The sequence below is a fragment of the Leucopleurus acutus genome (assembly GCF_964270905.1).
Source record: "Leucopleurus acutus genome assembly, chromosome: 3".
NCBI lineage: Eukaryota > Metazoa > Chordata > Mammalia > Artiodactyla > Delphinidae > Leucopleurus > Leucopleurus acutus.
This window is the reverse complement of record NC_139145.1, coordinates 5,654,515-5,670,970: the sequence shown is the minus strand read 5'-3', so window position 1 is coordinate 5,670,970 and position 16,456 is coordinate 5,654,515. Positions and strand designations below refer to the sequence as shown.

General features: G+C 52.9%; 1 protein-coding gene across 2 annotated transcripts in view; it reads right to left on the bottom strand.

Annotated features, from left to right (window-relative positions):
• ARHGEF18 (Rho/Rac guanine nucleotide exchange factor 18) overlaps positions 1-16,456 on the bottom strand; it is a gene marked incomplete at its 5' end in the record, with an annotated part of 93,187 nt that overhangs the window by 64,819 nt on the left and 11,912 nt on the right. For both annotated transcript variants that reach the window (XM_082836264.1, XM_082836265.1), the window contains 9 exons: positions 2,218-2,359; positions 2,507-2,609; positions 3,534-3,611; positions 4,122-4,166; positions 4,499-4,556; positions 5,242-5,356; positions 5,985-6,135; positions 7,055-7,320; positions 13,563-13,684. In XM_082836264.1, coding sequence (XP_082692390.1) covers positions 2,218-2,359; positions 2,507-2,609; positions 3,534-3,611; positions 4,122-4,166; positions 4,499-4,556; positions 5,242-5,356; positions 5,985-6,135; positions 7,055-7,320; positions 13,563-13,684 — 1,080 coding nt within the window. The remainder of the gene's footprint in view (positions 1-2,217; positions 2,360-2,506; positions 2,610-3,533; positions 3,612-4,121; positions 4,167-4,498; positions 4,557-5,241; positions 5,357-5,984; positions 6,136-7,054; positions 7,321-13,562; positions 13,685-16,456) is intronic.

The window sequence follows — 16,456 nt, the reverse complement described above, 5'->3', positions numbered from 1 at the left end:
GAAGCAACATTGTAACAAATTCAATAAAAACTTTAAAAACGGTCCACATCAAAAAAAAAGTTAAAAAAAAATTAAATGGCGTCATGTGGCAGTGGATTGGTGATCAGGGGCTCAGGCTCTGAGTTCAGACCCTGCTGTGTGACCTTTGGCAAGAACTTAACTCCTCTGGGCCTCAGATTCCTCATCTGTAGAAAGGGGGAATACTAGTGCCTATCTTACAGAGTTGTGAAGATTAATGAGGAAATCTGTTTAAAGGACTTGGTGTTTGGGATATTGTATCTGCTCAGTATAGTAATGTTACTCTCTATTTGTACAAAGTCTTCTGTGATTGTAAAGTGACCTTCAGGAAATGAGTCCCTGTTGGAACCCTCATCTTCAAGGTCAGATGTGTAGGGGTTCATTGATCTGTTGGCTACTGTAAGTCACTTCCCTGGGTCTTCCTTGCTGCTGGGAAAGCTAGCTCGGGGATCGGCAAACTTTGGCTATAAAGAACCGTAAGGTAAATATTTTCAGCTTTGAGAACGTGCTGCAAAATACTCAACCCTGCCATTATAGCGTGGATGCATTTCTGTACTGTCCATGGCCCAGTCCCGGATCTTTGACCTCATTCTTCCTCCTGCCAACCTCCCACTTGCCCCTTGAATTTGATGCCTCAGATACAGCTCCGTGGGGGCTTGATCCTGGCCCTCCAGGGAAGTCCCTGTATCCAGCAGACCTCACCCCCGACCCCCAGAAGAAGCGATTAGGAAGTCAACAGCCCAGTGGCCTCAGCTGAAAACTGAGGCCATGTGTCAGAAAGCGGGTTGGAAATCTTCCAATGCAGAGAAAACTCCGAAGGGGACACCCCTGAGAAGAGCAGGCAACAGTCCCAGCACCAGCAAAAACAGTGCTTCGGAAAGAGGGAGGAATCAGGAAGAAGGAAGATGCCCATGTGTGGGGCCGGGCAAGGAGGAAATGCAAAACCTGTGGCTCAGGACACAGGGAGGCACCTGCCCTGCAGGTGGAGGGACAGCTCTCGCGGCACAGCCCATCCTGGGGCCAGTTCTCTACTGCACTCTGCAGTGATTCTCACTGGGGACAATCCTAGCCCCCGGGGGACACTTGGCCACATCTAGAGACATTTTTGGTCGTCATGACTCATGGGATGGGGGGGGGGTAATAAGTATCTAGTAGGTGGAGACCAGGGACGCCGGTCAACATCCTCCAATGCACAAAATAGCTCCCCCTTCCCCCAGCAAAGAATTACTAGGCCTCAAATAGCCATTGGGCCAAGGCTGAGGAACCCTGCACTAGCCTGAATTTGCAACTAACAAGCAGTTGCCGGTGCCTCTTCTCTCTCCCTTACAAAGCCCGATTTGTTTTCAAAAAGGTGATACACTAAATCTCAGAAAAGGCCAGAGTCATCTTCCTCCAAGGCCTCTGGAACCCAGTACTTTTTCCTGAGCAGACACCATTACCCCCCAGACAGCCCCGGGAGGCAGGAAATTGCCTGTTACGGGCTGATCGTGCCTCCCCCCACCGACCCCAATTCATATGTTATAGTCCTAACCCCCCTCAGTACATCAGAAGGTGGTCTTATTTGGAAATAGGGTCATTGCCATTTTATTTAGTTCAATGAGATCATACTACGGTAGGGTCAGCCCCTAATACAATGTGACTGACGTCCTTAGGAAAGGGGGAATTTCAGACGTAGACAGGCATCCAGGGACAATGCCATGTGAAGATTATAGTTCTGCTGGCACAAGCCACCAGAATCCCAGAAGCCAGGAGAGACACCTGGGGTGGACCCTTCCCTAGCACCTTCAGAGGAAGCCTGGCCCTGCTGACACCTTGATGTCGAACTTCTTCAGAACTGTGAGACAATGCACATCTGTGGTTTAAGCCAACCAGATGGTGTTACTTTGTTACGCAGCCCTAGCTAACTAATATACTGCCCAAGTCTGGATTTTGCCGAAGGATTTTTGCAACGACGAAAGCTGAGACTCAAAGGGAATTTGGCGGCGGCAGGGAGGGGGGCGCCCAAGCTAACCAAATGGTCCCTGCTCTTAGGGATGGATTCCTGGTGAACATCCAGGAAGCCAGGGTTGGTTCGAGCTTAGAAAGGGTGAAATAGGACGAGGATGCAAAGAGAGAAGGATACTGTGAGAATGATTTAGGGGAAGTGAAGGAGAGGAAGTGGCTGCCATCCAGGGGGATGGGCTGGGCCACCAGACTTACCAGAGTTCAGAAAAGGTTTGCCACACAGCAGGCAGCTGGAGTGGCCAGAGAAGGTTCCTTGAGCCAGCTGGTGCCCGTTGACACATTCTTTCCGCTCTCGAGCATCCTGTCCTTTGTCTTTCAGAAGCACTGGGCTCTTCCCCTGTTGGGAACAGAGGTGGGCCTTAGAATGCCCTGTGCATCCAGTCTCGCCTCGAAGCATAGAGATCTGGAGCCAGGGGCACCCTGACAAGCAGCAGAAGGCAGAGGGGGATTCCCCCCACCGCCACCCCCGGCCCGGCCCCCTGACCTTCTCCTTCTGCCTGGTGACTCGACATCGGAGGGAACTCAGTCTGCGCTTCACCCTGGCACTCCTGTCACTTCTCTCCATCTTCCCCGCTCTGTCCTCGCTCCTGAGGGGCAGAAAGTTTGGTGAGAAGAGCGCAGCAGACCCAGAAGGCCCTTCTGAGCCAGTCCTGCAGGTCGCTTCTGGGATCCACCTGGAATCTGTCTCCCTGAGGCCCCTTCATCCTGTTTCACCCCTGCTGTGGTCCCTAACTCTCTCCCTCCTTCTCTCACTCACTCATTCACTGAACAAACATTTACAGAGGTTTGCAAATTTCAGGAAACTTGGGGACCAGGTTTGCAGAGGGGAAGGTGACATGGTCTCCAACTTGAGGTCCCTTCATGGGCCCTGTCCATCGCAGTCTCCTCCCTCTGATTCATGCCCCCTGCCTATCTCCATCAGCCTAAAATCCTGCCCATTCTTCCGGTGGGATATCTGTCAAACCCGGCTTCCCTCTTCCCATCCAATGCTCCAGCCCCAGATCGTGCCTCTCCTGGATGGCTGGCACACCCTCATTTAATAAATATGTACTAAGTCATTGACAAAGAAACCCAGCCCCCAGAGAACCTAGTCCCTGGAGGGAGATTCCGTACCTCCAGTCTGTACCCCTCAGTGCTTACCATCATCGCTCACCACAGAGCTGTGCTCCTGTGCTTCCCAGGTGTGTTCTGGCCTCTGCTGACTCCCCCCTCCCTCCCCTCCTCCCAGCCCCACCCCGACACCGTTCCTGAGGAAGGCACCGATTTCTTTTCCCCATCCTCATTTCTTCGTATTGGTGAACTCCTACTGTTCCATCGGAATCCATATCAAGCTGTCACCTCCTCCAAGAAGCCCTCCTCTGCCCTCCCAGGGCATATGAGGAGCCCCCCTACCACCCCTACCATTGATTGCCCTGATGGTTCCAGTGAGAGGACGGGGCCCCCAGCTCAGGGCCCACAGTAACCTCTTGTGGGAATCCAGTGGCAGCCCGCCAGCAGCTCTGCGTACTCACTCGGACAGGAACTCGAACCAGGTGAGGTTTGAGTGGGCTCCTCCGGGGCTGATGGACAAGCAAGCCCTCTCCCGGGCCCTGCAGGATCAGAGGGGACAGACACAACAGCCCTTCCTTCCTCCCGCAGATGCCCCCTCTCGTGCCCCTCTCCCTCTGGGCTCCTGTGGATAGGTGTGCCCCCCACCCCGTGCCATGTCTGAGATCCCACCATCCCTCCACATGTGGGCTTGTATACGTGGTCATTGCGAGGGGTTTTCCAGCAGAGGGTGATAACAGGTCTTGGTCAAACAAAATCTGCATGTCAGGACGTTTTTCTAACAGATGGCAGTATTTTGGGAAAGAGGTACCTTTTCCCATTTGGACAAAGGTAGTGCATGGACTGGTGGCGGCTCGCTTCTGCATCCTGCCCTTTCCCACACCTGGGCGTCCTCCCACCTCTCCTGTCACCGTTTTCCTCCCATTTCTCCTTGTCTTCACACCATGCCTGTTCACTCCTATACGTGTCCCCCTACACTTTCCCCCTACACCTGTCCTCCGCATCTGTCCTCACATACCTGTTGCCTCACACCTAGCCCCCTTTCCACTTACCCATGGTACTGTCGGAGTTCTTGAAGCACCTGCTGGACAATTAGCCTGCAATGGCAGATAAAAACAGCCCACAGCTGCCCCACATGACAGACATTCCCCAAGGCGAGCTGTGATTGCCCGACCCGGTCCCGGGTCCTGATGCAGCAGCTAAACTGGGTCCCCAGCCCCTCCCCATGCTGTTGAGAACCTTTCTGAGGGGTCTGGGTCCCTCTCCGGGGAGAAGGATGGTGTGGTAGAGAAGATCGAGATTATTATAGGGGGACAGTGGCTGGTCACGTACAGACAGTGATGATGCTACACCCTGCCTCCCTCCTCCCCAAGCCTTGACTCCTTGGCTGTCCAGGGGGTCCCTCCCTGACCCAGGGGTGGACACTCACACATGATCTGGTTCCACGTGGTCCTTTTCCATGCACTCCAGCACCGGTGGATCCAGGCCTGGAATCAGCCCCCACCCCAAGAGGCACAGGCGTGAAGGGGACCCTGGGGCAGGACCAGCCCGGCATGGTGCCCCCTGAACCCACCCCTGCAGAAATGGAGGCTGTCCAGATGTGGCTTGCCACTCTCAGGGGGGAGAGGTGAAAAGAGGGCAGAGAGCCAGGGATGGAAGTGTCCCCGGCGTGTCATGAGTGCTTACGACTGGCTAAACGCTTTACACATATGCGGTCCGTGAACCCTCCAAGCGACCCTAAGGAGATACAGTAATCGTCCCCTTCTCCGTGAGAAGGTTAAGGAGGCTTAGAGACTTGTTAGAAAGTGGTAGATTCCGGTTTGGCCTGTAGGTCTGTCTGACACCAGAGGGACACAAGCTCTTCAGATAGAGATTCAGAGACAAAGAAGGAAATAAAGAAAGAGACAGAGTCAGAGGGAGAAGAGGGAGCCCTGCTGTCATTGCAGTGTTGTGTCCACCTTGGCTGGAGGATCCCGGGGCGGGGCGGGGGGGGGGGAGTAGGGGTGGGGGAAGGGCATATGATGCAGGAATCCCCCCCACCCCCTCAGCATTCTGCCCAGTTCCTGTCCAGGGGACCCTAAGCCCCCTCCACCAGCCCCATCCAGGGGACCCTCCAGCAGAAACCCCCTATTCCACTTGGTTTGAATGAAGGAAACCCCCAGCCTGGGCTACCTTGAACCGCTGGAGTGGGCACTTCCAAAGCCGGAAAGATTTCCAGGGAGCTGATCTCATCGAAGGACACGGGAACCGACCGTGACCTCACTCTTTTTTCGGGGCTGTCACATTCCTGCAGGGAATAAGCATCTCGCTAAGCCTGGAGACAGCCCAGGCTGCAGGCAGGCTCGCCGGGTCGAGGGTCCCCAGCCTTCAGCTGCAGACAGGGGCTGCCCCCAGCCATGGGGCATGAGCACAGCGTTGGGACTCCACAGCAGCTGAGGGCTGGAGCCGTACCCTCCCCAGCTGTGGGCTGCAGCTCTGGAATTCTGAGCCACAAATTCCAGCCGTGGCCAGTCATTTCCCCCCAGGTCATGGTCATGGGCAAAGATGCTCCAGGCAGAGGCAACAGCTCCGAGCATGCATTCCCCAGTTTTGGGCTAAAATCCCAGACCTCAGACGAGCCCTCCCTACTTCCAAAGTCCAGTCACAGGCAGCACCTCCTTCCAGCTGCAAAGATGCGGAGACATGCCTCTGCTCCCCAGCCCAGGGGTGAACTTATGGCCAAGGATCCCAGCCCAGCAAAGGACCTTCAGGTCTGGGCTGCGATCTCAGGACCCAGCGACTCCCCAGTCACGGGCTACACCTGCCACGATAAAGCAGTCCCCCAGCTATGGGCAAGGCACTCCTTGGAACCTGCAGAGACAGTGCCTGGGCCCACAGGTGTGGTATCATCTGGGGTGGCTGTAGGTTGCACCCACCTTGTTTGGTGCCTCTGGGGGGGTTCCGCCCCCAGACAGACATCCTTTGGTCCAGGCCTGCAGGCCCTCTCCTGGCAAGTTCAGAGCAAGGCTGGCCAGTGTCCGAGGGAGACAGGACCCCTCATTTGCAGCTGAGGCTTCGAGGCTGAGCCTGGTGGAGGAAGGGAGGGAGTCGGGTCTCTTCCACCTGGTTGCTGCCCCAGCTCCAGCATGTGAAGCATGGGGGCCTGGAGCGAACCCGTGGGTAGCCCTCTGGGGGGACAGGGCACAGGGAGGGGTCCAGCTCTCCCAGTACCAGAGAGGCGGGTGGGGAGTCTGGCTGGGGGATTTGATGCTGAAATTCCATTTGCATCGCGGGCCCACTGTTTTTTGTGTTTTGGGTTTTTTTACCTTTTTTTTGGCCCAGCGGCATGTGGTATTAACATAGTTCCCCGACCAGGGATCAAACCCATGCCCCTGGATTGGAAGCTCGGAGTCTTAACCACTGGACCACCAGGGAAGTCCTCCCTCCCACTGTTTTTTTTTACACAGACTGGATTTCTATCTGGGGGGACCCGTGAGGGGTGGAGGGGGCAGCTAAAGCACCCCTCTCTACTGTTTGGGGCTGCCACTGTGGTTTGTGGGTGGCACTGAGCACGCATCTGTGTTTTGATCACAAGTGCATCTGTGGCTTTGTGCACGCATGTGCAAGTGACATGTTTATGCGTCCCTGGGTTTGAGCAGGGAGAGGATGCACGCCTGTGTGTTGAGCGTGGGCATGTACGCCCAGGGTGCACGGGCGGGTGTGCACATCTAGGTGTGAGCCTGCCGGCCGGGTTCACGCAGTTCCAGTCTGGGCTGGTGCACGCTCCTTCAGCGTGTGCGTGCTTACCCATGCACACGGATTCATGTGCCCACGTGAGCTCTGCGTGCAGGCTTGCATCTCCGGAGAGGGCTTTTGGGGCTGCCTTCTGACAGTGCAGACACCTCTGGTGGCCCTTGAGCTAGATGACTGAGAGGCAGGGGGGCAGCGTAGCCTGGCCGCCCTGGGGGTGTGTCCCGGAAGGCGTTGGGGGTGGGGCGGGACTGACCTCTGCCTGGTCTCAGAGCAGCTCCGCGACCTCTCCCAGCTGCGTCTTCGAGGCAGGCCCTGGGACCCTGCCAGGCTGGAGAAGGGCGAGTCTTCTCCGGCTTCTTCGCTAGGGGGCTCACTGCCCCTGGCCCCCCTAGGCTGGCTTTGTGACGGGACCTCAAGGCCCAGGTCCTGGATATACTCACTGCCCTGAAGGTCCCCCAAGTCCAGGCTGAAGTCCTCCGAGCTCTCGCCATTGCCGAGCAGCCCTGGAATTCCATCCTCCTGGAGACGGATGGGGAAAAGGCATTGACCGAGGGCAGCAGAGGCCCCCAACTCGCAGACCCTGCCCACGCCCCTCCCGTCCAACCTGGGTTCAGCGCCCATCTAGTGGCAGGTGGGGTAGAATGGGGGTGGTCCCCTCAGTGTAATGTCTAACCCAGGCCTTCAAGGCTTTATCCCCCCAAAAGGGGCCAGAAATCTGGGCTGGCAGACCTGATTCCACCTCCCTTACTGAATTTCTGTCTGATGGTTTTATGAAACAGACAAAATAACCTCTGTCCTGTCGGCTCACCCAGCTGTTTTAAGCCTCACGTAAGATCATGCCTGTGAACGCAATTTGCAAAAGCGCTGCACGGAGGTAAATTATCCTTGGTGCCACTGCTACTGGTGGAATTTCAGGCAGTGTCAGGGCTCGTAGTCTGTTTTGTTTTTGGCCGCACTGCGTGGCATGCGCTATCTTCATTCCCCCACCTGGGATCGGACCCGCACCCCCTGCAGTGGAAGCGCGGAGTCTTAACCACTGAACTACCAGGGAGGTCCCAAGGGGCTCCTAGTCTTTTCCCGGGGCTGCTTAGGGTGTGTACTCATGGGTCTCCTGTACCCTAAGTCTCCCTCCCAGGCCTAGGGTGAGGCAAGTGAGGCACTCACCTCGGACATAAAATTGTAGGGGGTGCCCCAAAACACAAGAATAAAGAAAATCATACTTTAATATAATATTAAAAAAAAGAACTCAATACAGTGCAAACAGTTCCGTGATGAGCAAATTATCAAAATGTTAAGACATGACAGTTTCGGACCCCGCACCTCGCTTGCCTCCCCCTATTTCCGGCCCTGCTCCGTCCTACCAGCGTGTAGCCTGGAACCTCTGCGCTCCTAAATCCCCTGCAATAACTTCCGCTCCCGGACAGCAGAAGCCTGAGCTCGTGAGCACAGTGCAAAGGGCTCCAGGGTAGGCTGCCTCCAGCTTCTGGCCCGTCTGCAGCCTCACGTCGCAACCCACCCATGAGGCATCGATGTGCCAGGCGCTGTTGGACACGGAAGATACACAGGGGTGGACGATGATTGCCACATCCACCAAAGCAGCAACCAATCTGCACCCAGAACTACGCGGGTGTTAACCCTAATCCCACAGAAGCTCCACCAGGGGGCGCTGTTGTCCCACTTTCCAGATCAGGAGACAGGCTCAGGGAGGAGAAAGGACCACACAGTCTTGGGCCACACAGTCAGTAAACCGCAGAGCCAGACCCAAACTCAGATCTGTCTGGATCCAAAGCTCTATCCTCTTTCTTACCCTTGTTACTCTTCTATTTCTTTTTCCTCTCTCTCCCTCCCAGTCATTCTATTTGTCATTTATTTCCCCCCCAGACAGAGCACCTGCTTTTTCCTTTCCTTGGAGAACCTCTTCTCCCAAGCCACCCAGAGGCAGCCTGGTGAACTCCTATTCACCCGTCAAAACCCAGCTTGGGCATGCCCTCCAGGCTGCCTTCCTGACTCCTCCAGTCTAAATAAGGTGTCCCTCCTTTGGGCTGTCAGGATCTGCAGGACAGGGACTGTCCTTTTCCAGGCCTTTGTTAGCACTGTCCGCAGACAGGGTTTTGTGGGTAGGTGGGAAGTCCTCTATAAGTGCTCCATGCAAAACCAACCCTGAGATGTGACCCCAGACATCTATGTGAGCTCAGGCAGCCCTTGATGGACTGTCCCAATTGGTGGCCTGAAGGGCCCACTGAGCAGACCTGGCCCCCTTCATGAGCTCTATAAGAGGCCCCAGGATAGGACTGCCAGATAAAATGCAGGACGCCCAGTGAACTTCCAATTTCATATAAACAACGAATTTTTTTCTAGTGTAAGTAGATTCCAAACATGACAATATTCAAGTCTAACTGCGCATCCTTTAATTTTATCTGCTCAATATTGCAATCCTATTTATCCCTGGACCATTTGGCCGGCCATGGCCAGTCTTTACTAGGGGAGGGGTAACAGGAAGGTCCCTGCTAACACTTGGTGTGGGGAATTTTCAGAGAAGCAGCCAATTGAAAGTGGAAAACACCTGCCAGCCAAGAGCCACGCTCTTGGTCGGCTGCAGATCTTGGCTGGCAGGACGCAGGTGGCAGTGTCCACACCTGCCGTGGAATGAGGGTGGAAGAGCTATGCAGGGTCTGGCTCTTTCTCTCACCTCCCCCACTTGGAGCTGTCTACAGTTTTGACACCTTCCTTCTTTTTTAAAATCGTAGTAAAGTATACATAACATAGAATTCACCATTTTAAGCATTTTTAAGTATACAACACAGTGGCATTAAGTACATTTACACTATTGTGCAATCGTCACCACTGTCCATCTCCAGAACTTTTCTTCATCTTCCTCCAGAGAAGGTTTGTACCCATTAAACAGTAACTCCCCATTCTCACCTCCTTGAGCCCCTGGTCACCTCGACTCTACCGTGTCTTATTGAATTTGCCTATTCTAGGGACTTCGTATAAGTGGAATCATACAATCTTTGTCCTCTTGTGTCTAGTTTATTTCACTTAGCGTAATGTTTTCAAGTTCGTCCGTATTTTAGCATGGGTCAGAATTTCCTTCCTTTGAAAGGCTAACGTTCCATTGTATGGATGGACCATATTGTATGGCTATAAACAAAACTACATTTTGTTTCTCCATTCAGTCTTTGATGGACATTTGGGTTGCTTCCACCTTTTGGTTCTTGTGGATTATGCTGCCATGAATATGGGATGTACAATGTCTGTCTGAGTCCCTGCTTTCACCTCTTTTGGGTAGATCTGCAGAAGTGGGGTTGCTGGATCGTGCGGCAATTCTCTGATTGCCTTTTTGAACCCAGGCCACGGGGGGGCTGCACTGCCTGGCATGTGGGATCTTAGTTCCCCGACCAGGGATCGAACCCATGTCCCCTGCAATGGAAGTGCAGAGTCTTAACCACTGGACCGCTGGGGAAGTACCTGCACCCACTGATCTTTCTCCCCCCAACTTCCCTGGCTGCTTCTTCTCTGTCTGCTGCTTCCTCCCTGTATCTTTCATATACCAGGGTCCCTCTTCTTCAGTCTCCGTCCAAAAAACCCACACCTCTGGCCCTGGCTGGTCCAGGTTCCCCTGGTTCTCCTATGACTTCAGCGGCAGCCTTCCCGAGATCACTCCAATCCCATCCCTGGTGCCTTGGTAACCTCTGCCAACTCCTGTCTCCTCTGCCACGGCCCCAAAAGTTTCCTTGCCTCTCTGGTTTTCATCCTCCTATAAATATAAATACATCAGGACAGCCTCTTGGCCTGGGCCGGGCCCTCCCCACTCCCTCTCCTATCTGGCCTCCCTCACAGGAGGCAGAAGTGGGAACCCCGCCAGAGCTTTGGGTGGAAGGGGATGGTGGGCAGCTGTGGCAGGTACAGAGATGGAGGGGGGAGGGAGGGGGCTTTGTCCTTTGCTGGGGAACTTGTATCTTTCCTCCAACATTTCCTGGGTCAGAAATGGGAGCCGGCCCACTGAGGGCCTTCCCAGGCATCTCCCTAAACATTTGTATGCTGGCCCTGATGCCCCAGAGAGGATACAGTAAATCCAGGTTCCTGCTCCCGGAACCCTGGGGAACCTTGAGGGACGGGTCCCCCTTCAATGGCAGACCCAGAGACGAGATGTCCCAGGAATCCCACTCTACCAAAGGACTTGCTGCGTGCAGATTGAGATAGTACATGGGTCCACGTTTTTTAAAAATGTAAATAGTTATTTATCTCCTTGTATATTAAGAAAAAATAGCACACCAAAGCAACTTCAAGCATATCATTTCTCTGGTTCCATTTCATCGTGTAAAAAGGGAATTGATTTCAAACAAAAGAGCAAATAAATAACAGGGACAGACAGTTTTCGGATGGCTGGAATGATAGAAAGGCCTTAGTCAAGGTTTGCATCCCTCGCGTGTCTTTTATTAGCTCAGTGTGAACTCAGGCAAGTTTCTAACCCTCTCTGGGCCTCAGTCTTCTCATCTCTAAAATGGGCGTGATGCTGCCTTCTTGTAGGATTGCTGGGCAGGTAGAATGAGATGATGCTTACACATTGCAAGCCCTCGATCAATGGAAGTAGATATTGGTTGTTGCAACCATGGTTATTGTTTTTATACTTCAGGAGTCAGGGCCCTTCCTCTGGGCAAATTGATGACCCTGCCAGATGGAGCTAATTGGAGTAGACTGACAACTAAATCCAGCGATTATAATCAAGGATGAGTGAATGTTCTAGAAAATGGGCTGGAGAAGAACTGAAGGGGGGCCAGCTGACCCTGTTTGAAGGGACAGGAATTCTGGTTTGGAGTTATCCTTAGAAAATCCCTTTTTTGTTATTATTATTTTAAACTTAATTTTTTTAAGTTTGAAAAATAAGATTTAGTCTAAGCCAGATCATATAGAAAATTCCTTTTTTAAAAAGGGACAAACCCTGGGGTAATCACTGGTGTGCGAAATCTACGAAGGACAACTCAACTAGGACAGGTTAGACCATCTGTAGACAGTTTCCGTAACAAAATAAAACCCCCAAACCCTACTTCCAACCACATAAAATAGTGTCTATGTGACATGTAAATGATTTCTTGAGCTGGCTATATAGGTCAAGTTGCATATATTTTAAAATAATTTACATCTTATCAGTATATATATCTTTTTCAATGAAAAGTCCTACTGAATGTTTTAAAAACAAAAAGACAGAAAGAAGGAAAGAAAGAAAGAAGAAGGGAAGAAAGAAAGGAAGGAAGGAAGAAATCAGGGAGAGTTTCCTGGAGGAAGTGACAGTGAGGGAAACCCTGAGGAATGAGTAGGAGTTAGCTAGGTAGAGGCTCTGGGTGAGGGCATTCCAGGCATTAAGAGAACAGGATGTTCAGAAGCCTGCTGGCTTGAGAGCTCATGGTGCTTCCCCCCCAAACTGGCAAGATTTCCTTATGGCTGAAGGGGTGTGTGGGGGGGAGGGAATGGGGTTGGATCAGCAGGCCTGGTAGGCCAAGGAAGGATTTAATCTCTAAGTTCCAAACAATGGTGGTATGGAGGCCAGGAGGCTGTGATTTGCCTTCAGAAAGATTATGCAAGATGCAGAGCCCAGATAGGCTTGGACAGGGGCAGGGCTGTTGGAGCAGTGAAGACACTTGTGCAAATCACCTGGGTGAGCGATTACAGTGGCCTCCACCAGGGCAGTGGAGAAGGAAGGAGAGACATGGACAGAATTGAGGGTTGTACAGATGTAGTGTTCACAGGGCTTGGGGAAGGAAGGGCAAGGATGTTGCCTTCTGCTGCTTCCAGCTCTGGTGACCAACTAGATGAGGACACGGATGTGGGTGGTGGGGCTTATTTGGTGGTGGTGGGGTAGAGCCTCCCCGTATATACCCAGGGCTCCCTGCTTCTCCAGGTACACGCTTCCTCCATTGCCATCCTATCTGCCCCATTGCCTGCAGCCCAGGGTTCCCATCCCAAGAGGTCCAGAGCCCTGGAAGGTCCAGAGCTGAACTTAAGTCCTGGTCTTGTCTTCATTTACCCTGAATTCTCCCTGACACCTAGGCCAATTCTTTTCCTTCTTGGACCCCAGTATGCTCCTCTGTAAAATGATAGGGGCAGATACACAGCATTTCCTACATATGGTTTGACTGTAATGGACCCTCCTTCCTTAGTGTGGTGGGTGTTATAAAATGCCACCCAGACCCCCCCTTCAGTGAGAATGGGCTGCCCCAGATGCTGGAGGAGGGCTGCCAGCAGATGGCTGTCAGCTGTCAGTCTCCTTCTGGGAAGTCACATCCCTTCCTGGGCAGTCCACAGGCCACGACTGATTGATGTGGGGACATAACGGCTTGGCCATCTCAGCCTGATTTAGGACCACTCTGCAGGGCTGTTCTAGCTCAGAGGTGCCCATGGGAGCTTTTTCTTCCTTTTTCATTGATTGTTCTACCCACCCATGCACCCATCTAGCCACCCTTCCCTCCTCCCTCCCTCCCTTCCCTCCATTCTTTCATCCATCCATCCATCCATCTCTTTTGTCAATCCTTCCTTCTTTCCATCCATCCATCAACCCTCCCCTCTACTCATCCCACCCTCCCTCTTCTTGTTCCAGAAAGCATTCATTTCCTCATCTGTAGAATGGGATAAGAACTACTCTGCCATGTTTTGAGGAGAGTTCCCTGAAATTATGCACACAGTGTTCCTGCAGGTGCTAAAAATGTGTACTTGCTGCTGCAGGCGTCATCAGCTCCTGCCCGTCTCAGCAGTCAGACACATGCCTGCTCATCCTCCATGGCGGGGAAGTCTGGGTCCTCAGGCCTCCAGGGTCCACTGCTGCTCTTGGTGGTTGAGTCTGCAGCTCCAGAGTCAAAGGGCTGGACATATGGCTTGGGCTCAGAGCCTGTGGGGAAAGGAGGGACAAGGGGTCACGGCTGAGAGGGAGGCCTGAAGAGTCAGGACCTGAGTGCTGCATCTGGGCCTAAGTTTTCTCATCTGTAAAATGGGATGGCAGGGGAGGAGGGTCCCCATGATCTTTTTTTTTTTTTTTTGGCCACACCCTGTGGCTTGTGGGCTCTTAGTTCCCTGACTGGGGATCGAATCCAGGCCCTCGGCAGTGAAAGAGTGAGTCCTAACCACTGGACCGCCAGGGAGTTCCCTCTTTAAGCCAACATACGCGACACCACTCGACACCACTCATGCTGAGCCTGGGACAGACATTTCTATTCAATCCCAGGGCTCTTTCTTCCTGAGCCACGGTCCCCTCGGAACGCTTCCCACTGCATCATGGTTGGAAGCCGTCTCCAGCTGATCTGAGTTAGCTCATGAGATGAAATCGATTTGTCATGCCTGCTCTAGCAAGAAGCCCTCATTTGCTAGCATGGGTCCCTAAGACCAAATGCAAGTACCCAGTGCCCACCTTTAGAGGGTCTCTAATGGTAGAACTTCAGGCTGTCTCTGTCCCTATATTGTACTTTGAGTTCCAGGGACCCCTGGGTGGCATGGTATAGAGGAGCAAACAAGGGGTTTGGGGTCAACCAGACTGTGTCCTTGCCTGGACCTGCCCCTAATGGCTGCACACCTTTGGGGAAGTCACCTCTCTGCGCCTCAGTTTCCTCACCTGGAAGGTGGGTGTGCTGGCGCCCACCTTTCAGGGCCCGATCCTGGGGTGCTTGGTCACCTTCCTTCCCTCCAGGTCAGGAGGGTGCCCTGGCTTGATCTTGGGTGTTGGATGGAGTCTTTTGCCGGGGGAGAAACAGGCACCCCCGACTCTCTCCCCCTGCCCCTTACACTGCAGCTAGAGCGCGTCACCCTGCGTATCTGAATCCCCACGGAGGTTACCCACCGCCTGCAGGAAGAAGGTCAAATGTCTTGGTCCAGCCACTGGTGTCCACCAGGATCTTCCTCCTGTGCCTTGTCCCTGCCGCTGCAGGACCCACTGTCTAAGAGCCCCCCATTCCTGTTGTAGGGCCACCTGCCTAAAGACCTCATCCTATTCGCTCCAGAAACCTTCGTCCACCGCCCCCCCCCCCCATCTACGGTGCCTCTCTCCTGTGCACTGCATTGCACTGCCTTGTGTTGTACTGCACTGCACTGCATTGCCTTGGCATCTGGACTCCCTTCGCTCCTCCACACCCCCTGCAAAAACATCCTGGGTCCTGCTGCAACCAGGGAGCTGAGGGGAGAGTGCCTGGAGGTGAAGCTGGAGGATGTGGGTGAAGGTGGAGGCGAGGAATCCAATGGAGGTGATACCCAGAGAGACTGAACAGCACGTTTGCGGTAAGAGCGATAGCAGTTTCAGGAAAGGCCAAGGTGGGGGTGGGGAGAGGGATGGCGATGCCTTTGGACAGTGGCAGTTAGGTCCTAATCCATGCCTTAGCTTGGGTCCCCTGTGGCTGGGGGACCCCATGTCTCATCTTGCTGGGGACAGTCCTGGTTTATGCTACCGAGTCAAGTAATGATTAACAGTAGCCCACTTTCACCCTCCAAAGGGTACGGGTGGGGTGATCTATTTTGTGGCCCCTCTGCCTATGACCATTGCAGCTGGCAGAGGGGAAGGGGTGAGGCTGTCCTTTTCTATCCCAACATGGGGTGAGCTGTCTGTACCCACTTCTGTTCCTTCTCCTCCCAGCTGTGTAAATACAAACACTGCCCCAAGTTTTGGGGGGTGCTGACAGTTGTATAATTTGGGGAGCCTTCTTTAAGAAAACGAATACAAAATTGTGAATGCAAAATTGCTGGGGCTTTTGGAAGGTAGCAAGAACAGCAGAAAATAGCCAAGGCAGAAATAAACACATTTCATAAACAGATGAATGAAAAGGTATCACATAGGCATAAAAAGCTCAAGGAGTCTGGAAAACATCTTGGCAATTCTTCAAAAAATTAAGCATAGAGTTGCCATACGACCCAGCCATTCCACTCCTGGGTCTATACCCAAGAGAATGGAAAACACAGATCCACCCAAAAACTTGTACATGACAGTTCATGGCAGTATTATTCTCAATCACCAAAAGGTGGAAACAACCCAAATGTCCATAAACAGATGAATGGATACACAAAATGTGGTCCATCCATACGGTGGAATATTATTCAGTCATAATAAGGAATGGAGTTCTGGGAGTTCCCTGGCTGTCCAGTGGTTAGGACTTGCGCTTTCACTGCCAAAGGCCTGGGGTTCAATCCCTGGTTGGGGAACTAAGATCCCACAAGCCGCACGGCACAGCAAAAAAAAAAAAAAAAAAAAAAAGAAGGAATGGAGTTCTGACACCTGCTATACCATGAATGAACCTTAAAGACGTGATGTGACATCACAGAAGTCAGCCACCAAAGACCACATGCTATGTGATTCCATTTATATGAAATGTTCAGAACAGGGAAATGCATAGAAGCAGAAAATAGATGAGTGATTGTCTAAGGCTGGGGAGAAATGGGAAACTCTGGGCTATGACTAAAGGCTACAGATTTCTTTTGCGGGTGATGCAAATGTTCTGAAATGGATTGTGGTGGTGGTTGCAAGACACACGGCTTGTGGGATCTCAGTTCCCTGATCGGGGATGGAACCCGGACCCGGCAGTGAAAGCAAAAGCACCAAGTCCTAACCACTGAACCGCCAGGGAATTCCCATCACTGCGAATATTCTAGAAACCATCACTACTTTCCCAGCTACTCTCCCAAC